General features: G+C 37.1%; 1 protein-coding gene across 12 annotated transcripts; it reads left to right on the top strand.

The window, feature by feature from the left end:
• The first annotated feature begins 128 nt into the window (after positions 1–128).
• Positions 129–25235, top strand: LOC110840261 (uncharacterized). Of its 12 annotated transcripts, XM_087350822.1 has the most exons (6): positions 129–727; positions 2146–6086; positions 8827–8943; positions 10058–10198; positions 11220–11302; positions 15504–20017. In XM_087350822.1, the coding sequence occupies exons 2-6, from the start codon at positions 6072–6074 to the stop codon at positions 16144–16146; spliced, it is 999 nt and encodes a 332-aa protein (XP_087206948.1). In that variant the 5' UTR covers positions 129–727; positions 2146–6071; the 3' UTR covers positions 16147–20017. The 12 variants fall into 12 exon arrangements, with proteins under 12 accessions (XP_087206948.1, XP_021940848.1, XP_087206947.1 ...); XM_022085156.2 differs by having other exon boundaries at positions 129–6086; XM_087350821.1 differs by lacking the exons at positions 129–727; positions 2146–6086 and adding an exon at positions 6141–6422.
• The last annotated feature ends 2687 nt before the right edge of the window (positions 25236–27922 follow it).

Raw genomic sequence — 27922 nt, 5'->3', positions numbered from 1 at the left:
CGTGCAGTATCCAGCAAATTGCACGAGCGTCTTGCAACCGCTTGATTTGGGCACCATCAAGTCTTTCAAGCAGTTGTAGAGAAAGCGCTTTGTGCAAACAGATGTCTGTGTAGGATGTCGACATGAAAACTGACGTGCTACAAGCTATTCATTTCACAGTTGCAGCTTGGCGGCAGGTCTCCCAACTGTTGCGAATTGTTTTCGCTAAGGTGGCTACGGGTTTGAACTTCGCGCAGAAGCAGAGGATGAACATGATGGCTTTCACGAAGACTGGAATCGATTTGGCGCAGTGAAAGACGTGTTTAAATCGCGAAGGGAGCGGGAGCGGTGAGGAACAAGAAGACGAACGCTAGCCCGAAGATGGGCAGAGTTTTGCTGACGCACTTACTGCATTGATGTAAAAGTTAATTCGTTCTTTTATGCGAACAATATTTGTGAAGATGATGGGGAAAACGTTTTGAACATGGAAAGTGCTCTGTTTCGCCTAAAACTTAAAGTTATCCATTAAAGACTTTTTTGGAAAAAAGAAGTAACTTTGAAACAGGATTTGTGTGTATTGTTTTGTGTTTTGTGTATGCTGTATCCTCTATTTTAATTTATTTTTAATCCTGTCGTTTTTCATTTCCCACCTCCTTCATAAACGATACATCGAGATTTCACTGTATTTGAAAAAAACAAGAACAAAGAACCATGAAGTTATTTCTGTTTGGTATGCTCACTCTATAGGGTAAGTCATGAACATACTTCTCAAAATCATGTGTGGTTTGTCAGACTCCCGGAACCTTCCATAGTGTTTAATAACTTTATCATTCATATGGAAGAAGTACCAATTCATGAAAAATATGCTGTCTTTTTCATATTGACAGAAAGATGCATAATTGTAAATATAATTAAATGCAATTAATTTCTCTGCAATTACTATTATCTGAGCAGTTTAATGGGCAGTAATATTCTTAATTCTGTCCACATTGTTTTGCAGAGTAAGTAGATTTTCATGGCATGTGAACACATGCCATTCTCACATTTTTGTCATTTTCATGAGCAATGCTTTGCCTGCCAGTTCTCTTATAGGATTCATTGGCTAGTCACAGATTTTTATGCTACTCAAGCACAGAGCATCTGTTGAGAGGATTCTATGCCGAGTCCACTTAGCTCGTACTCAGAGGACACTGTTTTAACCTCCCAGAAGCCACTGTGAAGTAAATTATACTGTCAGAGGCACTTGCTGTCAAACAAATTGACAGGAAGTGCAGATTCCAGAAATAACTCCCTCCCTCTTACCAGGAAACATAAGGAATGTGGTCAGCAGATTAGTGATAGCAAAAGGTAGATCTACTACTGAACTCCCCTCTCTCGGCTTACACATCGCTCATTCAGGTGCCACGACTACTCGCGCGACCTATAATCTGTTAGGTGTTTTACCTTATTATTGGGCTTGTTAAAATGTGTTAAATGTATAACTCGTATATAATGTGGGAACATTCATATGTTCCCACATGAACAATTGCTTATTTATGTATAGAACATGTCTCTGGAGTATTAAGTTTTATTCACAAATCCATCCATTTACCAACCCACCCACCCACCCATCCGTAATTTTATCTATCAGTTCATCCGTCTATTCCGTCTATACTCTTGGTCTCATTCAGATCCTCACAACATATTCGTAGAAGTTGTCTTTGAATATTTGGTGTTTTACTGCCTTCTGTAGATTTACCATGTAAATGTCTTCTAATAGATTACTCCATAGAAATTATATTCCCTTATCTGAGTTATATGTCCAGTCCATTGTAACTTCATTTTACTGTGCTCATTGCTGAACCATTAGAATTTAAATGTGCCTTCAAAACAGGACACACATGTTTAACATTTTGGCACAGAAATAAATAAATTAAATGATCCATGCTGTCAGGACTCCGATAAAAACAAAGAAGTTGTAAAATGTGGAAAGGTGTTGCTGTAACTACCCACATTATTTGAATGTCACTCCTAACAAGGAATGATGTGTTGTGTGTAGTGACGGAGGTACAATGTTTCATATGTTACTGCATTGTTTAACGTATATGTCATTTGAAAGTTTCCAGTTTTTAACACTCAACATGTTTTGAATTTTGAACAAATAATTCCATGTACGTGTGCTTTTAGATATCTCTGCATCCTGACAGCTCTTAACGCGATTTCATTCTGATGTGTGTAGCTGTGAAACCTCCAAAAAGGTCAGTTTTTTCCTCAACAATTCATATGGATACTTTCTACAGGTTTGTCATTTTCCAATGAATCAGTTCAAGATCCAGGTTTTTCTGGTAAAATGTTGATCTGGATGAAATTAATATTGGTAATCTGGCCAGTCCCTGCTCCAGATGGCTGCCTTCTGGATTGTAGTCTGGTAGAAGTTCACCGACGTTTCAGAGGTCCTTGCTGCCTCATGTGATGACTCATCATCCTGATGATGGAGGCAGAAAGGACCTCTGAAATGTTGATAAACTTCTATCAGACTACATGGCGCTGCAACCCAGAAGACAGCCGTCTTCACACTCACTGCCTTGAGACCCTCTAATGCTACTTGAATCAAATCCAGTCTGATGAACTGGATCGCTCCTCCAGTTGTTTCCTGTTTCAGTTTGATCATGACAGCATCTGAAAATGTGTGCCATGTTTTTGATTTGCATTATCCTCTTCAGTTCATCATATCTTTATTACTGTTGACACAAATGTTAATTTTAATGGTCTAGCGGTTAGAACGCTGGCCTTGTAATCCTGGGGTCTCGGGTTCGATTCCCGGCGGTGCCCGAATTTATAACTTGTGTTGGGCAAGGCCGTGGTCTAGGCAACACGGAGTTTTCCTCCGTGGAATCCCAACAATTACTCCATCCACACACAGAAGAAGGCAATGGCAAACCACTTCTGGATCATCTGCCATGAACGTATATGAACAGGTCCCAGTCCGATAAAAGGATGGAAGGATCCTGTTCATATGGACCTGTCGTCAGACAGAACACTAAAAAAAAAAAAAAAAATTACTGTGTATCAATGAAATGTATGTATGGTAATCTTTTTATGCTGAGTAAATATTTATGTTGCTTCTTCTCCTGACAATTTTTTTTTCTATCTGCAGTCACAGTGTTGATCTACTCCAAACAAATTAGATCACAAAGTGATCCATAGATCTCACACCAACTACTTGTATACTTGTATGTATACTGATACTGGACCAGTTCACTCTTTGCCGAGAACAGCTTCTTATAAATTTTTCCTTAGTATGATGCCATAATAAAGTGAAAATTGTATCAATAGATGCACAGATACACAGCAAGACAGAAATGTTTTGGGAATCCTTTACCACAGATTTTACATTTGAAACTTTTCTTGTCAATCTGCATGCTCTGCCTTTAAACTAATTATCTCAATCTCAGTTCTATTTCTGAACTCCTTAAACCTTGCATACGATGCCGTGTATTGATATATAAAATCATTCATACAAACAAAAACTGTTTACGCTTGAAAAGACACTTAGTGCCAGATGCGTTTCGACCTCAAGAGGTCATCATCAGTGGCAAACAAATTAATTCATATTAAATCATACAATTCATAAGACGATGGTTTCTTATGAAGCATAAAAGGTAACACTTTATAAAACTATACTTTAAGTAATACCACACTGGACGTTAGTTGCACAAGAGTTGATGTATTATCTAAGTTGAGTTACTTAACTTTATGTCCACTGGCCTAAGTTGAGGTTTCTGTTGTTGGTCTACGGTGAGCCGTGGTTGCACTGTCTGTGCCTATGAACTTCAACATTGCGTGGGTATTATTTCTAAAATATTAACATGTGAAAGGTTTATTTCTATTTTGTCTGTGATGAACAGGACTGAGACTGCTCACTCTATGGTGCAGGAAATTATTTAAAAAGTTGACTGTATAGTCAGCTTGTCAAAGAATTGCCCACTTAATGAACCTGAAGGTTCATCACCGTGTATACCATACTATCCGAAGCAAGTTGCATCCAGTTTCCTCCAAGGATACCTATCTCCCTAAAGCCCATATTAACATTATCCTCCCAACCTACACCTAGGTCTTCCCAGCATTCTCCTCCTTTCAGGCCTTCCAACCAATACCTTGTAAATACCCCCCTCCTCCCCCACGTGTGCTGCATATCTTGCCCTCCTCAATGTAATTGCCCAAACAATATCAGGTAAGCAGTACAGGCTGTGATGCCCATCATTATGCAGTTTTCTCCATGATATGTCTTGCTCAACACTGTTATCAGGGACCCCCAATCTATGTTCCTCCCTCAAAGTGAGAGACCAAGTTTTGCACCCATACAACACAATTGGCAAAATTACACTTCTTTATTTATCTTTAGTTTTTATGAGATGGGAAGACAAATGATTTTGGACTGAATGATAGCAAATATTCCCTGAATTTAATCTGCTCTTGATTTATGTCAAGATTGTCATTTTGACTTCCTAGTGTCATCCACAAATACTTGAATTTTGTCACATTTTTGAACAATTCATTAGTTATGCTTATATTCTGGTTTTGTCTTGAATTCTGATAGTGAGACATGTTCATATACTTTGTTTTTTCTACATTTTATTTCTAGACCAGGACTGAGACTACTATAATTTTATAATCCCATGAATTTTGTATTTGAATGTCTTTTTGCCAGAGTATGTGCAGACTGTCTCCTGAGGTATATTCTGAGAATTTGATCTGACAGGTGCAAGTAAGATAATTTAATGGAGGTGGAAGCAGTAACCTCATATGACAAAATAATTAGTGACTGGTATGAAGAAGTCACCCTCATAAAAAAACTTATCCAGCTGCATTTGAACTTAGATTTATTATTCAGTTAACAGACTAGTACAGCCACCTAGTCTGTTCAACAAGATGGCAGTCATCTTTTGTATAATATGCTGTATTATGCAGCTTCCCAGCTTTTATGTATGTTTTTCATTCTTCGGTGACATTCATTACAGAATGGTAGACTGCTTTGCACATACACCGAAAAATTCAGATATCTACCCTGCATCACAATGAAAGGCTTATACTTTTTTAATATAATAAATTTAGTTGAGAAAACTAATTCATACCGTGCATTGTTAAATTCTTAATTACTTTTTTGTTTTATTTACGGTTACTACCGTGCTGGAGGTGGTTACTGTTGTCGGGACGAATCCCTGTTTTCTGGGCGATAAGTACATTGTAAGGGGTTCAGAGGGGTAGCAGGAAGCATATACTGTCCAAACTATAAACATTTCTCCAACACAAATATTTTTGTAGCTTGTTGCATCATTTCCTGTGTCGTTAATGTACTTCAGATTCCACAGAGAGAGTATGTGCTTTCCTTCTATCCACAATCTAGTGATGTACGCAAAAAGCAGTTTGATTCCTGGTACAGTGGAAGACATTACGGCAGTGAAGTGCGTGTGACGTAACTGTGTGTATATTTCATGTTTCACAGTAAGCATGAATGAAGTCTAGAACGGATAACCCGTTTTCTAATTACATTTAGTATCAGATAATTTTACGACATATGTGGAGCAGTGTCAGTTTTCATAGAGATCGGAAGATTTTAACGACCACTTAGTATAAGATCATAAATAATTTGAGCTTTTCGCAAGTAGCTACATGCACCGATATTTTTTAGCCTGCTTTGACAAACGTGAAAAAGTAAATTGCATAAACGGATATTAGCTTAATTCGATAAACTTCACGACAGGATTAATTAGATAAATTGATTTTGAAATCTAACGTGTAGTGAGCAATTCATTTCAGTTTTCGTCCTCCATCTGGCTACACCAAAGTTCCTCCTCCCACTATTTACAGCCATTAATTCAATCGAATCTAAATGGTTACCACCACAAGCACATACCTTGTTTTTTAGTTTCTTTGACGGGTTGTGAACTTTATGGTTATATATTATCGAAAGAGGATCATTGTGATATTGACATCGCGTGAATGCGCTGAGAAATTCGAGACAACCTTCGGAATAGCTAATCTCTGGGCAGAAGATTGAACCCGCTTCTCCCAAATACGAAGCTGGGGGTGACAGCCATTGAACCTCAACCATGCAACGTCCAGAGGTAAGAGGCACATACAGACGTGGAACCAACTTTGTATAAATTATATGTAACGAAATAAATATACTGATCTTTCACAAATAACAGGCCTTTCCATAACCTAGGAAAGTACTTGTTGCTCCCATTAATTTTGATGTGTGAAACGACACGAGTTTACTGTGAAAATACAAGAAAACTTGTTTCCAAGAACTGCATAATCCACAAAAATGCAATAATTCATATCTCTGTATCATGGAGTCAAGCATGTCACAGTTTGCATGTTATTTTGTAGGTTATGTGTGTCCTGAGGTATCAAGCATCCACTGGTACCAAGTATGTTTACAGTTTGAAGTAAAAAAGGTGAACTCTTTATATTCCATTGTTTTAATTTTTGTGAAGCTGTTGTTCATAGTACGTGACATAGGATATCAGAAATCATTCACTTGTGCTTGATGAATTTGTGATAAAGTATTGTAATTGGTGATTACACAATTGGTTCTTCACAATAAGAGATGGGTTTATTTCACACATGAATACAGTTGATGTATTCCTTGATGATTGTTCTATTCTTTGCATTCTGTTGTGGCTGTTTTACAATTCTTCTATGTTATTTTTATGATTTAGTACAAAAGATTTAGCATAACTTTGTCTACACCACTGCATGTCTACTGCTTCTGATGTGTCTTTCACCTACGAACAGTTTATTAAAGTACACAATATCAACACAGAGCAATAATGTAAACGTTAATATTACATGAAAAGGAAACAGTGTTACTTCATTTTATCTATATTTTTGTTCTGTATTTTGCTTTTACTGAAATAAATAATCTGTATAAGTCAAGTGTTTTAAGGTAGTTTTCAATTATGGAACTTGGCATCAAGCCACCATTAACTTAATCTATGAAACAAAACATTGTTAATTTGTCTCATATAATAACATTTTAATCTATTTAACTTAAATGTTTTAGGTAGTTTTACCTATCGAATACAACATATCTTACTTAAGTAAAAATCTGCTTCAGGTATGATATCACCATAGCCTGATGATGATATTGTGTGATCAAAACATGAGCTCTAGAATATATTTATTGCTAATAAATTAAAGAATTTGTTATGAGTACAGCACACTCATTATAAGAATTGAGTTTTACACGGCGGTGAGTCTCAAGATGGCTGTCTTCTGGGTTGTTGCGCCATGCAGTCTGGTAGAAGTTTACTGACGTTTCAAGGTCCTTGCTGCCTCTGTCATCAGGACAGTGCCCTCTGAAATGTTGGTAAACCTCTGCCAGACTACATGGTGCAACAACCCAGAAGACATCCATCTTCACCTCACTCATTGTGTATAATGTAATAGTGTGAATAATTATAAAAAATGTATGTGTCAGTCTATTCATGTCCCAATGTGAAATGCTCTTAAAATGATTTGCAAAGGCTTCTTTAAATCTGGCTACACATTTTTAATACACTAAGGTCAAATATTAAAGTCAAAATGTTAATAACCCCAAAATATTTCTGCACTGTGACTTCCATTTTTCATGCTATTTTTGTTGAATTTCATCCGTTCATTTTACATTTTTATAACATGAGATATATCGCAGACATAAACAAATGCTTCCTCAGTATTCAATATGATGGATGAAAAAATGTGAATAGTTTTTGACATGAATTTTGTACTTTTTAAATCTAGCCAAGCACTCTGATGCTTTAGTATAACAGAGTTCCTTCTTGAAATATCCATTTAAATATGTTTAAAGTTTCCGTTCTAACCATGTGAACACAAAACATTGTTTTTACTCATGGCTGCTATAAAATATCATTTTTATTCTAGCTGGGGTGAAATCAGACAGAATTGTCAACAGTGAATGTGGTTTTGAAGAGGGAGGAAATGATAGATTCTGTTGAACAGAAAAGTGGTATTGATAAAATTCTCTCAGGCGAGCAACTGTATAAATTCGACATAGAAGCCCAATATTTCAGAGACTCAGTCTCCATCATGTTGGGATAATCATTCCCTTATGATAGAGACAGAGTCTCTGAAATGGAATTATGTTTTGAATTGATGCGGTTGCTCACCCGAGAGGATTTTGTCTCTGTTAGTTGCCAAATAAGGTTCAAATCACTGAGAAAGGTGATGTAGTCTTCATTTGTTTATTTAATATTCTTACAGAAGATATCATGGACTATATTGGTGAAAATACAGTTAATGGTGAATCAGAGTGAAGAACTATTGGAATAGGAAATTTGAGACGGTTACAAAAGTGTACAGAACTGGACGCTGTTAAACAATAGGCATTTGTTAGCATGCTTCAAATACGAAGATGTTTTCACATATTACATAAAGTGCTTCGAAAAAAGATGTGGAAGCAGTAACTTCTGGAGGAGAGATAGCTTAGATTGGTGAGATGGTATCATCGGAAGCAAATGGAAAATTTGTAATAATATTGTTAATTTAGTTATTGTATGTAGACATGTGTATAAAGCTTGATGTAAATGAGAGTCCAGTTAGTAACTTGTAAGCAGGATTAAAGATAAACAGAAGAATAAAGTCTGGATAGTAAGAGAACAGCGCATAGTCTGCGCTCTGCAAACACTTGGTGTTGAATGGAAACTTCCTTCTGTATAGAGAACTTAACTCAAATAAATGATTGATTGATATGTGGTTTGTTGTCCCTATAGCGTATGTCATGGATATATAATAAAATAATTTCCTGACTTTGTAATTGACCTTCGTATGCAGAGACTTACTCATTATATATGTTTACAGCATAGCACGGATGTAATCAAACATGAACCTGCTTCGGATAGTGAGAGTGACACTCAGCTGATCAGTATGAAACAGGAAGGCCTTACTGCGTTTTCTGCTGTGAAAAATGAAAGTGAGGTTAGTTTTCCTGTTACAAATCATGTCATTGCTTGTGAGCATGTGCTGTTTTATGTTAAAAACAAGGCAGGCCAGTAAATAAACTTTTAATTGTAAGACTTGAGGTTCTCACAGCGGTGAATATGAAGATTTCTGTCTTCTGGGTTGTTGCGCTGTGTAGTCTGGTCGATGTTAACCAACGTTTCAGAGGTCATACTGCCTCCGTCATCAGGGCGATGAATATCATTCATCGCCCTGATGACGGAGGCAGTATGACCTCTGAAACGTTGGTTAACATCGACCAGACTACACAGCGCAACAACCCAGAAGACAGAAATCTTCAAACTTTTAATTATTTGTAATGTTTTTTAATACTAATCACCAGGTTACATGCTTCAAGGTCATAGTGTTGCAACAGAAATGGGAGACTCCTGGCCAGTGAAGACAGCTCAGAACTCAAAGCGTAACACAGTTAGCAATGCTGTGCTGTCACAGTCCTTCTGTGGTCTTGAAGCATACAATATGGCTGCTATATCGTAACTGTACCATTCATATGCTTGTATTAATATTGGAGGTCAGACTATAATCATCACTGTTTTACTGTTTTTAATGTATTTTATATATGAACTACAAGCTGTTAAAAGTGGGACATGCAAAAGTATGGACCAATGGTAGCTATTTAAAAACCTTTGCTGTCTTTCTTCTCCTCAACCATAACTAACTAACTAACTAACTACATGGCTAACTACTACCAGAAGGTCCATTGTCGAATTAACCAAAGCCCTCCACCAGTTCCTGTCCTGGGCCAGCAAAATCCAGTTGTGTTTAACTCCTATTTCCCACAGATCCTGCTTGATATTATCCTCCCATCTATGTCTAGATCTCTCCAGCGGTCTCTTCCCCTCAGGCTTCCCGACAAATACCCGGTGCACACCTCTTGCCTCATCCATGCGTGCTACATGCCCTGCCCATCTCATTCTTCTTGACTTAATCGCCCTGACAATATTGGGGGTGGAGTATATCCTCTCCCCCATGCTTGATACAAATTTATGTATCATTATAGTATTTGCAGTATGTTATATATGTGCAAATGAAGTCAGGTCAAAAGACTGATTTGAATGTCTGTTTGTTACAGGACAACTTGGACTCTGTGAATGTGATGGCTAATGCAAACACCGCTTCTAACCCATTAATTGGAGTTACTGAGAATAAACTGATTGATGACAAACAGCATATTGATTCCTTTGCGTTTGTTACAGTAAAGACTGAAGTTAAAGTGAGTTATAGACTTCTTATTTGCTTCCATAATTTTTGCATTTGTTACCATTACAGCAGAAAACCTGTTGCCAAATCTGTATTTATTTATGACAGTTCAATTTAAAGCGTATTTCACCTATTTCTCTAAGTTTTATCTAATATTATTGTTTGTTGTAGGCCTTAGTCGTCAGTATTACATGCGTCCAGTAGTTTTTACCATGTGCGCTGTTTGCATGTGTTTGTTTAATATTGCTGGTTTTCTGGACCTCACCTGTTATTTAATATTCTAAAATATTACCTAGACCAGCTTCAAGGAATGTGATTAGCTCCATCTATCAGAACCACCAGAATAACATATTTTTACCAAAAGACAGGAGCAGGGCTAGCTCCTGAAACGTAGCGGTCTTTTTTGGAATAACAGGTGATGGATCAAGTCCAGAAAAACAGCAATATTGAATGTAATGCATCATCTTTAGAACCATTTAGAGTCGTGTGTTTCTTGCATGCAAAGGCTTCAGTTTAGTGACCTTGAAGTAAATATTAAATTAATATAAATGAAATTTCCCGGTATAAACTTTATTTACTCCACAGATGTTTAATATTACTTAATTATAAATATACCAAGAAGGAGATGGGAGGATATTATCAAGATAAATCTTAGGGAGGTGGGCTGTGAGGAAGACAAATGGATGGAGTTTTGCTCAGGATCGTGGCCGGTGGCAAGCTTTGGTATTGTCGGTGTTGAATCTGCGGGTTCTGCTACCAGGGAGTTAGTTAGTTAGTTATAAATATTGTTCTTAATACTTTGTTTTCACATACCAATCTCCATTTCAAAAGGGGAGTGTCCAACTGACGTCTGTGGCAGAACTCTTTCCATATGTTTGTAATTTAGTAGAATGATAGAAAGTTAGGTAGCATGTTGTGTGTTAAAAATGTAGGCGTTTATTCCCGACCACATGTGGGCTATACACCATGTGTATGTCTCATACACTGTATACATGTGCATGTTGATGCTCCAGTAACCAGTGTTTGGATTCCAGGATGAACCATGGGATTATGAGGCAGAAACCCATGTACTGAAGGATGAAGTAACAACGGAAGAACATGAATTGTTGCCACAGGGGTGAGTGTAATATGAAAGGAATTTTTTTAGTCATATTTGTTGATAATTCACAGGCATTTCAAAATTGATGACATGATTTTGGAAAAAATCAGTGTTTGTAGAAGCTAGATATAGAGAAAATATATATATTTTATTCTATGCGGCCTTGTAGTTGATACAGCGTTGTTAATTTTTTTATAAACAAGGGATAAGCATGAATTTGTTAAGAATGTTTTGAAAGATTTTTTCTACTGAATTACTGAATCCGTGGAGCAAAGTCCTTGTTTTGAAGCTGATAGTCATTCAGTAAATAAAGTCATTCCTCGGCTTGTGCGTAACCCAGAGGTTCCCAAAGTGTGGGGTGCCCCCCTGGGGGAGACAGTGGTTTTCTGGGGGGCGTGTTGTTTGTATGAACAATTTTTTTTAACGAAATATGGAGAAACATTTTTAACATCCTTTGCTTGGTTGAGGCAGTTTAGTTGTCTGACAGTGCTGTAGAATTCAGACTCGTAGAGCATCGGCGGTTTTAGGAAGTAAACAGCAATACAAGTCTACGTACAGTTAACGACCCATCCCACTAATCCAGGTATGAAGCATATATTTTATTACAGTTTTTTTAAATTAAATGCATTGAATAATATATACTAAATTATAAAAAAAATTTGTACTCATAGCTAAATATTATGAAAAATCTGTTTGCTTGCACTTGTTCTGGAAGGGGGGCGTGAAATTTATGAAATTTTTTAAGGGGGGCGCAAGGTATAGAAGTTTGGGAACCTGTGGCATAACCCAAAGGGTCATTACCATGTTCACAAGAGCCTGCCTTGTTAATGAAAGAAATTAGATTTACTCTGTTATTGGAAGTTCTGTTACACAATCTACTAGCAGATTGCGTGCAGTCTTACTGTGGTGAGATTTGACAAATGCCTACGTTTCTTATCAATATTTTTTGCCTGGAAGGTTATCGTAAGCCTGATCATTTGATACATATTGTTGGATATCATAGGAAGAAACTATTATCCCTCAACCCAAGAACATTTATTTATCTTTACAATATAATATACAGTAATTAGTGTCAAAGATATTTGTCAGAATTTTACATATTCTTTCTGTGTGAATATAAATAGCAGCTGGGCCTGGTCTTCCTCCTCAGGTTAATTGTACAATAAATTTGTTGAAATTTATTATGTATTTATACAGTGGAAAACTGAGGAAAAAAGTTTAAATCTTCCCAAGTGGAAAACGGATATATCTGGAGCTTATGAAATGTTCCATTGAACCGATTTTTCTACCATAAGAAGTTCTTGTAAGCCACTCCGATGTTCATAGGAGATGTTAGTTGTTTCACAAAGTGTAACAGATAGCAGTATTTAGTGTAATGAGATTGCAGGAAGCTCTGGTTTACTTTGCGTGCTTATTCAGGTTACATGACACATGGTTGCTCTTTGTTTTTTGTGTTTAATTATGTAATTATGAAAGATGTAAAGAAGGAGAGTGCATGATGATGAAGATGAAATAGTGTTTATCTTGGATGTTAGCAGTGGAAGTGTATCAATTATTAATTCTAGTGATAGTGATTGTGAAGTAAGGGATGCTGATGCGAATGAGAGCTAGAGTGGTACAAGCGACAATGGTAGCATAAAAGGAGCAAAAGAGATAAGTGACTGGCTTCAGGTTACAGATTCAGAACCCAGACCAAGCACCACAATTCCATTGCAAAATATAGAACATAAAGCAGTTATAGCATCAAGTTTCAATTGCGAAACTGGGCCTGTTGAATATTTTGAACTCTTCTGTGATCTTAATTTCTTGGCCTCATCCTGTATGAATGCTAACAAAAAGAAAATGCAGAATATGCCCAGTACAAAAAGAGCTAGAATCACAAACTAGTCTCCCCCATCCCTAGCTGAAATCAAGACACAGCTTCGTGCGTTGATAAACACAGACCTGCTTCCCATGTCTGATATTACAGGCTACTACTCTCAGGCACAGGTGAACGAGCATGAATGAGATGTTTTGTAAGCAAAATTCTGTGGTCATTTCTCACCCATGTCTCTCCTGATTCACTACTAGATGGTTCTAGCAGATAAATCAGGATTGAGTAGAAATTGTGCAGAGGCAGTGGGCTTGTAACTCACTACTCATAAATGCACATTCAAAGACTAGGGAACCTCCCACATGGGAGGATGCCAAGGCCTGGACTCGGGCTGTAGTGCCATTCGATGGATCTTGGTACTTTTTTCTTTCATGGAGCAAACGTAAGGTGAAAACCAAGCGCCCTCAAACCTCCCTAATGAAACCAAATGTGGTGCTGCATTACAGTGAATGTGTGGGAGGGGTCAACTGCAGTTCTTACCAGTTTATGAGAACAAACAAATGCTACAAAAAGTTTTTATTCTGGCTTTTGAAAGTGGGTACAGTGAATTCATAGGAGCCGTATGTCTTGGCTCAGGAACAACACAGCCAGTGGCCTATAACTTACGAGAAGTTCAGGCAGCGTCTCGTGGAATCCCTAGCGCACGAAAGAATGTCTGCTAGTGGCAGAATGCACAAGGCTAAGCAAGGAAGACCATGCAGTGGCCCACCTGAAGAAAGGTGCCTGTGTCGTGTGCAAGGGTAACAAATTCCAGAAACACACGATACATTATTGCAGGCCATGCTTTGGAAAGCCACTTTTAGACCCAGATAAGGACTTTGAACTGTGTCCAACTGTCACAGGCTTCTGAATAATTGCATTTGTAAATGTGTATGAGCATTAGTGCCATTAATGGAATAGTATATGTCTTTAAGTGCATAGTCTTTTGACCATGATCGGAATCCACGTATGAAGTTTGATTGCAATCATAAAACTTGTATTAAAATGCGAAACAAAATGTAATTGTGCTTACTTGTGAGTAAGCAATGTTAATGTTTGGGGAAAGTGAAGAAAGTTTAGTGTGTAATGAGTATAGTGACTATGTTGAATGGCAGCAAGAAGCGTCCTTAGGTTGCAGATGGAGGAAAGCCGTTCAGATGTGGAGGGTAGCTGCGACAGCCAACAAGGGGCGGTTCTCCATTTTCAGGGTTGGGAAAGGGTTTAATAACTCCTTGCCACAAAATAAAGCATGCAACAAAACTGCATATTACATATTTAAGCATTTCCCATTGAACCTTAAACAATGGAAACGGTTGGGACTAGTGAGCAGAGCAGCTGTACCAAAAAGAAGAAGAAAATGAATGTATGTATTATTGAAGCAGAGGTTACAATTTTATCATCTGTAGAAAATGAGAAAAAGTTGAAATGGAGGTTTCGACTTTGTACAGGTGGTGCTGTTGGAAGTAAAAACACATAGTACAGCATATTGTGTTCTTAATAATAGTTACTTCATTGCCATAGAATATCATTTGACAACCCACAGCTACTTTTGGCTATTCTTTTCATTGGTTTGTAAGTATAATGTGTTAGTACTTAATATCTCCTTTCTGTCCCACATACAATAGGCCATATCAGTTGTGCAGAAAACTGCCTTCAAATTCTGTCATTAATCCATTTTATTTAATGATTTAACCTGTTTTTCATCAACTTTATCCTGAGCATGAAACGAGATTACCTAATTTTTGTTATTGCTAGCTATATTGAAATAAATTTCATTTCCTTCAGCATTACACCTACAGCTGAAAGGATGTGTGGATTGTATGTGCTCTATGCTGATTCTTCTTTCAGCTAAGCTATATCATCGTAACTGAAATGTGAGATGCACAAATAATGTTGTTCTTGGTTTTGGCCCTTCAGCCCTGAAGATGGAGAATTTATGTTTCTATGAAATGGCATCTACTGACAAGTCTGCAGAATGCAGTGTAACCTAACCTCACTTAACCTAAAGAATCCAGAAGAATAACATAATTTTCACTGCTGGGAAAACATCAGATTTCACAAGATGCACAGAGTTTATATATGTATTTTAGCCGACTTCTCACCATATGGTCTATACGATATTCAGTCCATGTTCACTTTATGATGAATGTGATGTTCATGTTAGTTTTCCCATAAAAAACTTCTGATAAACAATCCCAGTACTCTTTCATTACTCTTCTGAGATAAGCATTAGGCATGCCAACCCTGAACATTTATTATCCCATTTTACTCTGCAGTTGAACTTCACATCTAACCCTGTACTTTGACCAGAACCAGAGAAAGGATTTGGAAAAGTATGTGTAGTGATGTAGAACTGTTATGTTACAGTGCCAACAACTTCACTAATCAGAGGATAGTCAGTGCTTCTACAAAGTTTACAAAGAAGCCTTTTGCATGTGACATTTGTGGTAAATTATTGTTGCGTAGAGGAAGTCTAATTAATCATCGACGCACACACACTGGTGAAAAACCTTACAAATGTCAGTTTTGTGGGAAAGGATTTATAGAAAGTGGAGGCCTACTTAAACATCACCGCATTCATACAGGTGAAAAACCTTTCAAATGTGAAATTTGTGACAAAGGTTTCTCAGAGAGTGGAAGCCTGTACAAACATCGACGCACACACTCTGGTGAGAAACCTTTCAAATGTGATGTTTGTGGGAAAGTATTGTCACGTAAAGGTACTCTAGTTAATCATCATCATCGTATACATAGTAGCGAGAAACCTTTCACATGTCACATTTGTTTGAAAGGGTTTTCAGAGTCAAAACGCTTAACTAAACATTGGAGCATACATACTGCTGAGAAGCGTTTCAAATGTGAAATCTGTGGGAAAAGATTCCAAAAGCTTGGTCAGCACGCTGAACATCTCCGAAGACATATGGGAGAGAAGCCATACAAGTGTGAAATTTGTGAGAAGTTATTTTCAGCAAAGAGTGATCTTGTGAAACATCAACGTACACACATTTGAAAAAAGTCTTTTTTTTGTTAAAGGGAAGAAAGGCATTTTCTTAGTGAATATTAATTTAGATGGACAAATACGTTTTGTGGAATCTCATACAAAGTTTTAAATCAACGGCCATTTATTACAGACTTTGAATGTTGTTTTTATTAAGCTCTCTCATATATTTATTTTTGGACAATGTCTCAGCTACATATATGCACCAGATGGACTGTGACTGAAGCTAGACTGTGGGCCCATAACAAGTTGTGTATGGAAAGTGCATTGCTAGAAAAGAGTACAAATTCATTTTAAGCCAAGAAAATGACTGGGCAATTTCTCATTAGTATTATATTTTCATCAATGCCACTTTCTTTGCTTGAGTCTTTATTCTTATCTCCATGCGTTTGTCCACATATGCCTTTTTTCTATCTTCCATTGACTACAGTTACTTATGCCAGACATCTGTTAAGTGAAAGCATCATTAAGTCTTCCTAATTTGAAGAAAAATATGAACTCATATTTATGATTTCCTGAGAGTTGTATGACCCAGTCTGACTTCAACGAAGCTGAGTTGATTCTGTTTCCTCATAGTCAGGTCACCAAGGTAGGAGACTAAAGTTGATGTGGAGGTCAAATTTCTAAGTTAAAATTCTAATGTATGAATTTTTTAATTATCATATTTTTTCACAGAAATACTCAATGAAATCGTACACTTGTATATTATTTGAATCTATATTACAGAACATCTGTATTCAGTTCATATCAAGAGCAATTGGAAGTGGTTACTATAATGTGCGGATTGTGATGTTTGAAGGAGAATGTGTAACTGCTGTTTGTCTGTAAAGCACACACACTCGAGTAACTTTTTTAACAGGCAAAATTAACTATCAATGGTATCATTTACATTAATAGTGTATTATTTATGCTGCATTGCTATTGGTATGAGTTAAACACAGACATCTTCAAACATACAGTTCAGCAATATACAAGTGCATAATTTTATTGAGTTTTTGTGTGAAAACAACAATAACATTAAACTAATATGTAGACAATGGAACTCAAACTTGTGAATTTTATACCCACATCAACAATTGTTCCCTACCGTTGTGACTTGCTTTTGACATAACATGGGCAACTCAGCTTTGTTGTTGTAGGACTGGGTCACATGACTCTTGGAAAGGCATTAACAATTATTCATACATACTTTTTTCTTTAATTCACATCTAGCATAAATAATTGTAATTAATGAAAGGTAGAGAAAAGTCATATAAAGACAAATGCAAGGAGTCTATGAATGACTGGAATTATGATACTTACACATACATCACATCCAGAAGTGCTTAATTTTTGTTGCGCAGAATGTCTTCATTCATGTCATACCATAAACTTGGTTTTTAGACAGATCCATTAATGAAAATATTCTTATTATACTACAGTGTTTCCCATGTAACATGGAACCCACAGTGACAGAAGGCTGTCAGATAGTGACAAGCTCATAGTATCCACATTTTTAAGCTATATTATTTCATGCAACTTACCACATCTTATAGCAGTTGTTAAAAATTGCCACCCTTAATTCTCAGGCATGCTTGACATATGACATATAGGTAGGACTCGGTTTACGCCGGGGTTAGGTTCCTGAGATATCTGGCGTAAAATGAAACGGCGTAAATTGAAGCAAAAATATAATGGGAACATATGTAAATACATTAGGTTCCATTCCAAAATTTTCAGTAATCAACACAAAATACTTGAAAAATCTTTTATGTTTTGAAATTTACGTATTGAAAATTGAGCAAAGTTTAAGAAAAAGAAAGAAAATTTACTGCTTTAAAAACGATGGAATAGATGTCTGGTTTTCTTCTTTTCTGTTAATAAGTTATACTATGGCTGTAGAACTGTCTCAATTCCTGTCTTAATGGTTGAGCTCCACTCCCAGTTGGGGTCGTTGCTACAGAAGATCTCACATCCCTTATTGACAAGAGCAATAGCCTCTTGCATTGATTTCACTGTTAGTGCCTGACCGACATTGCAGAGTCAGCTTCACTTTCCTTAACCTTTCGGCGACCTGTTCTCTAGACACCAGTGAATGTTTGTCAGTTCACTTGCAGTTCTTAGTCCGTGGTTAATGTAATTTGCTTTTTCTTGTCGTATTTTATATTCCGTTTTTTGTTTAATTATTTAAATTTTAGGCCATAGCTTATCAATTATAGTTTTGTTACAATATAAGTTTTATTACAATGTCTGGACCATCTGTGTCTATGAAGTTGGGCAGAGTCATGACTCATTACCCCCTCCAATCGTGATCTATGAAAGGTGCAAAAGTGAAGCGGGCATAAATTGAAGTGGCGTAAACCGAGTCCTACCTGTATTATCAACAACTTTTTAAATTCTTGTCTAGAAACTTATTGTACTGTTTATGTGATGTTTCCTTTAATTTCATCCATAGTACGTATGTAGATTGTTTTGATAAACTCTGTCTTTGAAACTTCCACACAAAACAGTCATATGGTGTAATACCAGGTGAATGAGCAGGCCACAAAGGATCAATAATTATTTGACCCCCAAACATTGAATTATTGGCTGTATGGGCAGTTGCACTGTGTTGCTGAAAGAATCAATGTTCTTTCTCCACTACACTTAAATAAAAAATGGTGTAAGAATTTTGTCCAGTATGTAATTCTGAATTTATTATATCCAAAAATAAGGTGGTTACGATTATTCTAGTTACAGTACACAGCATACCATACTCAAAGTTCAGTGATGTGTAACAGCACTTTCTGTATTAGTTTAAGATTTTCTCTCAATCATCATATCTTGTTGTCTGCATTTGCATGGTCTCTCAATTAAAACCATGCTGTTTGTTCTCACAGTCATAATGGTGGACCAACATCTCATCTCTGGCCACAGGACTGTGTAGAAATTTATCTTCCTTTTTCTAGTGCTGCAAATGTTTCTGACATATGCGTAGTCTCTTAGCTTTTATCTCAGCAGTTAACACGTGAGGCGCCGGTCTGGCACAAATCTTTTGATGTGAGAGCTAGGATATCCGGCTATACCACAAAACTAGTTCTGTCTTTACAGAATCTAGAATTAGTCAAGTAGAGGCAAAACTCTTCAATTTACCCTCATCATTACGTTCGAACAAGAATACTAAATGAAATTTGGTTTATATTATGGTTAATCAAGTCATAGGATATGTGTACATGGTCTTTTTTTTCTTTCTTAAAACCATATTAATTGGATATAAAATTAATATAATAAATCTTCTTCTTGTCTGTTGTTTATTAAAATATTAAATATACATAGATAATTTACATTTGTAATGAATATGTTTAGTGCTTCCAGTGTGTGAAGAAAATACCAAATTGAAACTAAAACATCCTCAGAAATACAACACATTCCTTTTGTATATCTCCTTTTAAATACAAATTTTGCAGATACTCTTTGGGCTAGTTCCATAGAAAATAGCAATTTATGTAAATCAGGTGGCAAACATGGCCACGCAAAACTTCCACCATGAACATCACAGGACCTGCTTTAGAGCACACTTATGTTTCATTTGGATAGTCGGCTGTACTTTGTTTTTGGGGCCTTGCTTCATCTTATTGAAATGAATTCTTGGTAACATAACAGGATAGCCCATGATAAAGGAAATAAATTCATTCTGAACATCATCAATTAAAACTTCAGACATTACTGATGATATGAAATACGTAGGTCAATGTATGTCACTACTGTAAAGAACATATAAACACTTTAACTCATCAGAATTGCAGTGGAATGTCTGTAATAATGGCTGGATTTAGGAGGCCCGAAACCAAGCATTACTGTATCATTTACATGAAAGTAAGCTTATCAGAGATGCAAATAAACTTCAAAAATGTTTGACAAATTTTTTTGGAATTTGTTCTTTGTCCTAGTTGTTTTAACCACTGAATTTCAGAAATTGTCTGCATTTCCTTCATCGTATGACAGATTTAAGATGAGATATTATACTGTGCTGGGCCTCTAAGTAGATTCACGGTATGTAAGATGGAGCCTAGAAGGTTGCTGGTAGACTGTGTCTTTGCCTAGCCTGAAGAATGGAACGTTGTATTTTGAATGTGAGTGACCAAAATGAAGCCGGGCCAGAATCGGGCCAGTCGCTTGCCAGCTTGCTGGTCACTGGAAGAATAAAAAAATCCCTTCCTTTGGCTGCTCCAAGCAGCCAGCATGGAAGTCATGCATGTGCAGAGAACCACAGTAGGTTTTGTATTCCATATGGATATTGAATTTGTATGTCAGTTATAAGTGCCGTTTAAAATGGTTGGGGAGAGTTGATTGCCTGTGTGTTTTGCAGACAACCCTTTGTGGAGACTTGATTTGTAATACTGAAACTGTGGGAAAAAAACTGGCACTGAAATAAATACCAACAGTGAATAATTTTTATAAGTAATGTGAATTCACCAAAAATGTGTCCATCCTTTATTTTATGAACATAAATTCTGTTTATACCAGCAAGTAACACTTCTCACCAGTTGTAGACAACAAAATATATGGATTCATTCAATTTATTTTGGACACATTACAGAAGATGCTGTGCGTAAGAAATGGGAATATTTAAGGGATTATTTCTGGTTGAAATTCCATAGTCTCAGTCAGAAGGTACTTCCAGCAACGTAACGCCTTATGGCCATATTACAAACAACTGCTCTTTTTAAAACACAGTTGAGAGTAGGATGTCGCAGGGCAATTTACAAGTCACAGAGCCAGATAATGAAACTACCAACAATTGCAGAGAGTGAGCCATGTTTCACTACCACAGAGAGCATGTAAGCGACCTAACATAGTTCTTGGAGAAGCATTCTTGAACATCGAGCAACAGAAAGTTGATTCCCTTAAACAAAAGATTGCAAGGAATTCTCACTAGTTTGCCAATGAGGATGTACGTTTTGTTTTAAAGTTTATTGCCTCACATTGCCAAAATTCCTTCATAGAGGAAATTGTTAACACTGCCCATCATACACATGCACGCCATTTCCCATATTTACCCAGCATGCATATTTACTATCTCCACAATCATCGGAAACGGTAAATGCAGGATCTCTTCAATTCGAAACTCAGGTCTCAGGTTACAGTGGCCAGTTAGTTGTATTTGCACATGCAAAGCTTCAACTGGAATTAACTTATGATTCTCTTTACAGTTTTGAGTTGTTTAGTAAGCATGCATTTGCATTTCCTTGTAGAAATCTCAGTTTTTAACAATCAAAAATGTTTTATAATTCTGTTCAGTTGAAAATTGTAATTAGAATAACTATTTAGCATTTGACTTTATGTCAATTTATATTATTAGGAAAATAATTTGTACAATAATGTAAGCTTTTTAGCTTTTTATTTAATAGTTCTCACTCACAATAAATGAATTTTCTATTTCTTGTAGCGCTACAGCCTTTTAATTTTGGACTCGGCTTCCCTGGGTTTCTGAACACTGACTTCTTTTATGAGGTGGGGTCCTTGGCCCCATGCTCAACCCCTTACCATGAGGGCTGGGATTTGATTTCAGGGTTTACTCCTCTAGGGAGGTTGGCTTCACTATCCCTACGGAGCCCCCCCCTGCTCTATCGTTGTGGGGCACACTTCATCTGGGGACTCTGTCGAGGCCATTCTGGCTTGGGAGACCCTACCAGTAGTACGCTACCACCAGCATCACTCTCAACTTCATTGAAGCACACAATCCTCCCCACCCGGCACCGAAGGTGCCTTCAAGAAGGTGGTGTCCGTGGGGAGGAAATGAATTTTCAGTCATGGTTAATTTATTATACATAACAATCACTTAAAAGCATAAATAAGTTTTGTAAACTTGTGATTTGTGTTGCATCTTGAAAGCATCTCTGATACTCTTGGCTCTTTGAATATTTTGGCCTGTACATTGTGCAGGTAGAAGAGAAATGTCAGCTGAGGAATAAGTAACATCTTTCCAATGGAGTTCCACTCCTTCTTTTATAGTTATCACATTTTACAAGACACAGGCTGCTTTTACAGCTCAGATAAGTGAAGTAAGAACTGCAAACAGGTTTCATATTGAAACCTGTTCAGAGGAGTCCACTTGGATGACAGGAAGATACCTTATAAAGTACCGCATTTAATGTGCCACATGTTAAAATCACCATTTCTGTAAGGCCTGTGTCTGATTGATTGTGTAATCAGTTTTTTAAACCTGCAGTATACGTGTCTCATCTGGTGAGCAAAATGTGTTCATCATATTTCCGTTGTTGACTTCAAGATTAGGCCTATATTTCTTGCAGAGTTCCTGCATTATTTGTAGCGACTCTTTGTATATGTTAAAGGGAAATGTGTGCCACAGATACGATACTAAGTTCCATTGTATCAGTCAGAAACAACATTCACAATATCAGCTGCAACTTACTGCATCAGGTATTAATGGTCACAGAAATGGAAAGTGAAATATTTAGGAAAATCCTAACCATTTTGAATATAAACTTTTGCTTTGTGTTTCTGAAACATTAAGTGTTTAAAATTTGAATTATTTAACAGTCTGCAGTAAGGAATATGCTATAAGTCAGAACAATATTTATATCAAAATTTGTAATTTAGTAAAAACAAGTAAGTTGTGCATTAAACACCCCTAGTATTTATATGCTAATTAAATTAAGGTATAATAGTGCTTGAAATGTGGCTCAAATGTGGATAATGGCCACAAAATGCATACAAACTTTGTATAGAAATGTGGAAGGCAATAAGATGATGGATGATATTAAGATGGAGCCTGAAGAAGAAATTTTTGAGGATCCAGAGTGACTCCTGATTAGATCCAATGACAAGTCTTGGCATTAGAGGTCTTGAGCCATCAGGTGCAGTTACCAGAGAGCTTGGTTACGTAGTGTTTTGTATTTATTCATTGCCTTCTTGAAGTGTTTGTAGATGTTGGCAAAATCCTTCTGTAAGTTTGGAGCCTGGCAAGTTGGCTGTACTCTAAAGAGTACATGGCCACTGTATTAGTACTGTAAATCTGTAATTGAAATGTCATAAGGATCATTTTAGTCCCTTGAACAGCTACATTAACCAGAATATTAAAACTGGGATGTAGAAACAAATTAATCTTACACTCAAATTTCCTGTCTTTATCATATTGGTATGGCAGTTCACTGTACAGAAACTATATGGATGTTTTGTTCGCATTAGATTTGTAAAGTACATATAGACTTCTTTTTTGTGCATTACTTATAAATAATTATGCTGTTGATAAACTTACGAGGTGCAATCGGAAAGTTTCAAGACTCTGTCAATAGAGGGCGAACCGGATGTAGTACGAGCTTTTGCCGCTAGGGGGTGCGGCCTACATTCATAGTGAATCAGTGTGCCAGCCGGCATCATCGAATTAGCATTTGTTTCTTAGTTACGGGCGTTTTGGTAGTGCATTACACCGACCCTCCTGCGATTTCGGAATGGCGTGTGCATCAAATTTTGCCAAAGACTCGCCAAAACGGCTACGGAAACCTATGAAATGCTAAAGCAAGCATTTGGGGAGTCCGCAATGGGTCGTGCACAAACTTTTGTGTGGCATTCACGTTTTAAAAATGGCCGAACCTCTGTCGATGATGACGAGCGTTCTGGACGACCATCTTCGAGCACAACGCCCGAAAATGTTACGAAGATTCGGCAGGCCATTCACGAAGATCGACGTCGTACCATCAACGACTTGTGCGACATTGTTGGGATAGGCTATGGGACCTGTCAGCTGATTCTAAAGGAAGAACTCCACATGCGACGCATCATGACAACGCGCCAGCGCACACTGCCCTCAAAGTTCGGCAGTTTTTGGCCTCAAACACCATGGCCGTCATCCCGCACCCTCCTTATTCGCCCTGTGACTTCTTCCTCTTCCCAAAGATGAAAATTCAGCTAAAGGGAAGGAGATTTGAGACGATAGAAGAGATTCAGGCAGAATCGCAGATGGTGCTTGACAGGCTGACAAAGAAAGATTTCCAGGGATGCTTCCAGTCTTGGCAGCGGCGCTGGGATCGTTGTGTTCACTCCCAGGGGAACTACTTCGAGGGTGATGGATGAATTTAATACCTGAGGTAAGTGTACGGGTTTTTATAGGCGCAGTCTAGAAACTTTCCGATCGCACCTCGTATGTCGAATAAAAATTTATATAATTTACAATTTCTTAGATGAAGTGTGATTTCATATGAAAACATAAGTTTACAACAATATAAAGGTGTTAATATTTGTCTTTAGGTTGTAATGCCATGTGGATTTTAGTAAGCTACCAGCATTTTAAAGGAACTTACTGTGTCATCAAAAACATTTCTGGTTGGGTTATGAATGCTGATTCCTCAGAGCTATGTAAGTTTAATGGTCCTGATATTGATCACCAGAGATATGTTAATTTAATTGGTTCTTTGGATAAGGTTAATTAATCTCATTCTAGTTTCACTAGCCACTGAGTATGTCATATAATTACCTTTTTATCTAAAATAATATTAAGAATGATATTGTCAGCTGCCTTCAGAGTTGAAGAATGCCCTTCTTTAGTTCTTTAACATATTTCTATTTTTTATTTTGGTAATAATTCATCAAACTATTGTTTTACTTCAGTGAAATGTTTAAAAAAAAAAGAAATGCACTTAAAACTGAGGAAGAACTATTAAAAGAATGTAATATTGTTTTAAATTATGTATTTCAAGCTCTAAAATATCCCTTATAAATTTCAGTAGAAATTTTATTTAAGAGATTCCACTATTAGTTCTGAATATTTTCTCATACAATAGACTTTGTGGAACTTTCAGCCCACATAACCTTAACCCAAAATGCCAACATTGACATTTTCACTGCACAAGAATGGCAAGTCTCGCTATAAAAAGATTATTATCTGTATGGCTTATATGTATTCATGGCAGACGTGTCTTTATATTTTTCTTAAAAGTTCTGCAAGAACATTCTAATTTCAAAATAGAAAAATAGACTTCTTATCTAGTGACACTAAAATGGCAAATTGTGTAGTTCAGTAATCAATGAATATATCACTCAACTAGCATACTTGTAAAGTCTTGTATTTCTGTCCTTGTATAGACTGTAGGTTTGTGTTTAAATGCATATATTTTTACCTACGGATGGTTATTTGTTATGCCTAAAAATGCAACTCTATTCAAGATGACTGTCTCTTCCCTTCTTGTGGAAGCTACAACACTACACAGTGCAACATCCACGAGACGGTCATCTTCATACTTTTCACTGTGAGAACCTGGAATCTCAATTATCACAGTTACTCATTTTATTGCCTCAGGAAGATTTTTAGTTCTGAGGTGATAAAATGCAGATTTTTTGCATCAAAATCCCTTACTAATTACAGATTTTTAGTACTGTGTGTTTGTAATTCCCTTCTGGCTCTAAGTGTCATTGTATCAAATCAATAATTTCTGCATTGATGAGCAGGTCCAGTCATCTCATTAGAATTCTAAAGATTTCATTTCAGAGATTACTGTTCCTCATTTATATTCATTAAGTCCCTGCTTCCATTCTAGGTCTGAGTAAGTTTTGTGAGGTTTTCCTTAGGCTTATAGCAAAATAAAATATTCACTCATTTCCTTGGTGCTGACGGTTGTCGTCAGCCAACTCACATTCATGGAAGAACGACGGCTGTGTATGGAAAATGCATGTCTCTCACAACAATGGTGCAGGGGATACCATATTGTTACACAACAATGCCTGTCTGCATGTTGCCTGTACTTTACAGGACTCTCTGCATTCCAAGCATTGAAAGGTGTGGACTGTCCCCCACACACACCAGACCTGTGGTCTGAAGAAAGAACTAAAGGGCCCATGTATTTGGTCAGACAAAGATTTCAAGACTGTTATGGTACATTGTTTGGTTTTAAATTGTATCCCTCCCTCAGTGTCTATGGGAATTGTTTTTAACAGCTTCAGCTCCATTACTTGTAACATTCCCCAGAAGAGTTTCATTTGAAAAAGCCTCAGACATCTTAAAGTACTTGAGATGTTATGTGCTATATTTTCCTATATTACAAGTACAAGTAGAAGACATGAGATGTGTACCATTTTACTGTAACATTGTTCACGAACTGAAAGGTAGAGGAATGAAGAGTAAATGCATTTGAGTACATTATGTGACCAACTTTATGATTTGTACAACTTGATTTTTGAAATCTTTTTGCCAGAAGCACGAAACTCAAAGTTGTTAAAATAGTATGAAGTAGAAAAAACTATAATTGTTTTCAACCGAATTGATGGCTGGAGCGTGCACCAATCACATGTACTGTGCCATGGTAGGAAGTAGTGGTGGTAGGTGGAACGGCAAGGTAGTGAGGAAACAACATAGAGTGGTGCCAGATATAGCATCGCGGAACATTGGATGGTTACAACACTAAGCAAAGAACATGTTAGAATTTCCTACAACGCAGTGCGGCTGCCGATGCTTCTACCACGGGGTTTCTGAACAGACTGAGGTCTCCCTGCTTACCAACAGACCTTCTTTGCGCTGATTAGTCACTCACAAAGAGCAGAACTTGACTCAACCGCCAATTCCGCTGAAAAACATAATAAATGCTTACTATCATCCAGGAAGCTGCATTCCATTTATCAGAAAATGTTAACCTAACCTAACCTGAGGATCTGGAGAAGCAGCTGTACTCATGATGTTATTGGACATAGACATGGTTATAAGTTAACATGTTTTGTGCTTTGTCTAGACAAATATGTTCAGGCCTTTTTCTTTGCTGAATGTACTCTACCAAGACATGTTGGAGGAATGTCTCTTGCGTGTCATGGAAAAAGAGGATTCTGATGACATGGTGTTCCAACAAGACAGAAACCTTCACATTTCCTCAAGAAAGTGAGTGTCCAGGAGGTGCGATAGTCTACTTCCGAAAAAAGGAGGGCAACCACAAAAGATGTGAGACGGGACATCTCCGAGTTAAGATAAACACCGCTTGTCCAATACTTGGAGGGGTGAACATAATTTGAAATCCATTTTTTTTTCTCCGGGGTGCTAATCAGATAAACACAGAATGCAAGGGGGTTAGGCGCCTGTCATATGCTTCAAGGAATTAAAAATTTATCTGTGGGATATATTTCTGAATGTTATTTTCCCTCCTAAATTTAACACACCATTCAGGAAATGCATGAGACTGTGGGTCTCGTCGTTAAGATACAAAGCGACTGTCCGTCACTTGGAGGGGTGAACATTTTACTGAAATCTCTTTTTCTTTTACAGAATGCGTAAGGATAGTCATAGAAGGTAAGATGCACAGGCGTCTATCAGTAGTTGACTGTAGATCGCAGACGAACACTAGGTGAAAGTTCAGCTTGGATGGTTTCTTATCCTACTGTGTCGGGCAGTGTTCCAAGTGCCGGCGAATACGTACTTGTTCTAGCAAGACCATATCGTGTATAGACTGAAATACTCTATTGTGTCATGGCGTTGTATATTATTCATCGGCCACTGGGCAGCTCCTGATTTACACCCACCGAGAGAGTCAACTGTGATTTTCTCCTGCAACGGTATTTAGAAAATCATTATTTCAGCAAGGAACCACTCGGCCAGGTAAAATCTGTCTGCCGTATATTTCTACTTATGTCCATGTATTTTATATTGGGAATTTTGAGGAAGTCGTCCGAGGTGAATCTTTCAGGGTTCGGCCCTGTATTTGTTAGTGGTATCGACTTTAGAAGCTGGAAGTGTCGTTTTCTAAAGATAATCAGCAATCCGTTCTCTTACTATTTTGAAATTCAATTGATTTGGTTATGCAGGAAATAAGGAATGGACTTGTTATAGGAG

Source organism: Zootermopsis nevadensis, unplaced genomic scaffold, assembly GCF_977971745.1.
Source record: "Zootermopsis nevadensis isolate Lab colony 2312 unplaced genomic scaffold, Znev_1.0 Znev_ptg000017l, whole genome shotgun sequence".
NCBI lineage: Eukaryota > Metazoa > Arthropoda > Insecta > Blattodea > Termopsidae > Zootermopsis > Zootermopsis nevadensis.
Note: the sequence above shows the minus strand (reverse complement) of the source record. Positions and strands in the feature narration are given on the sequence as shown.

Excerpts from the sequence above, each read along its gene's own strand:
- LOC110840261 (XM_087350821.1), top strand. The coding sequence starts at position 6,315 with ATGGAGTCAAGCATGTCACAGTTTGCATGTTATTTTGTAGGTTATGTG. Across the intron at positions 6,423-8,826 it reads TACAGTTTGAAGTAAAAAAG|CATAGCACGGATGTAATCAA; the intron begins GTGAACTCTTTA and ends ATATGTTTACAG. Across the intron at positions 8,944-10,057 it reads CTGTGAAAAATGAAAGTGAG|GACAACTTGGACTCTGTGAA; the intron begins GTTAGTTTTCCT and ends TGTTTGTTACAG.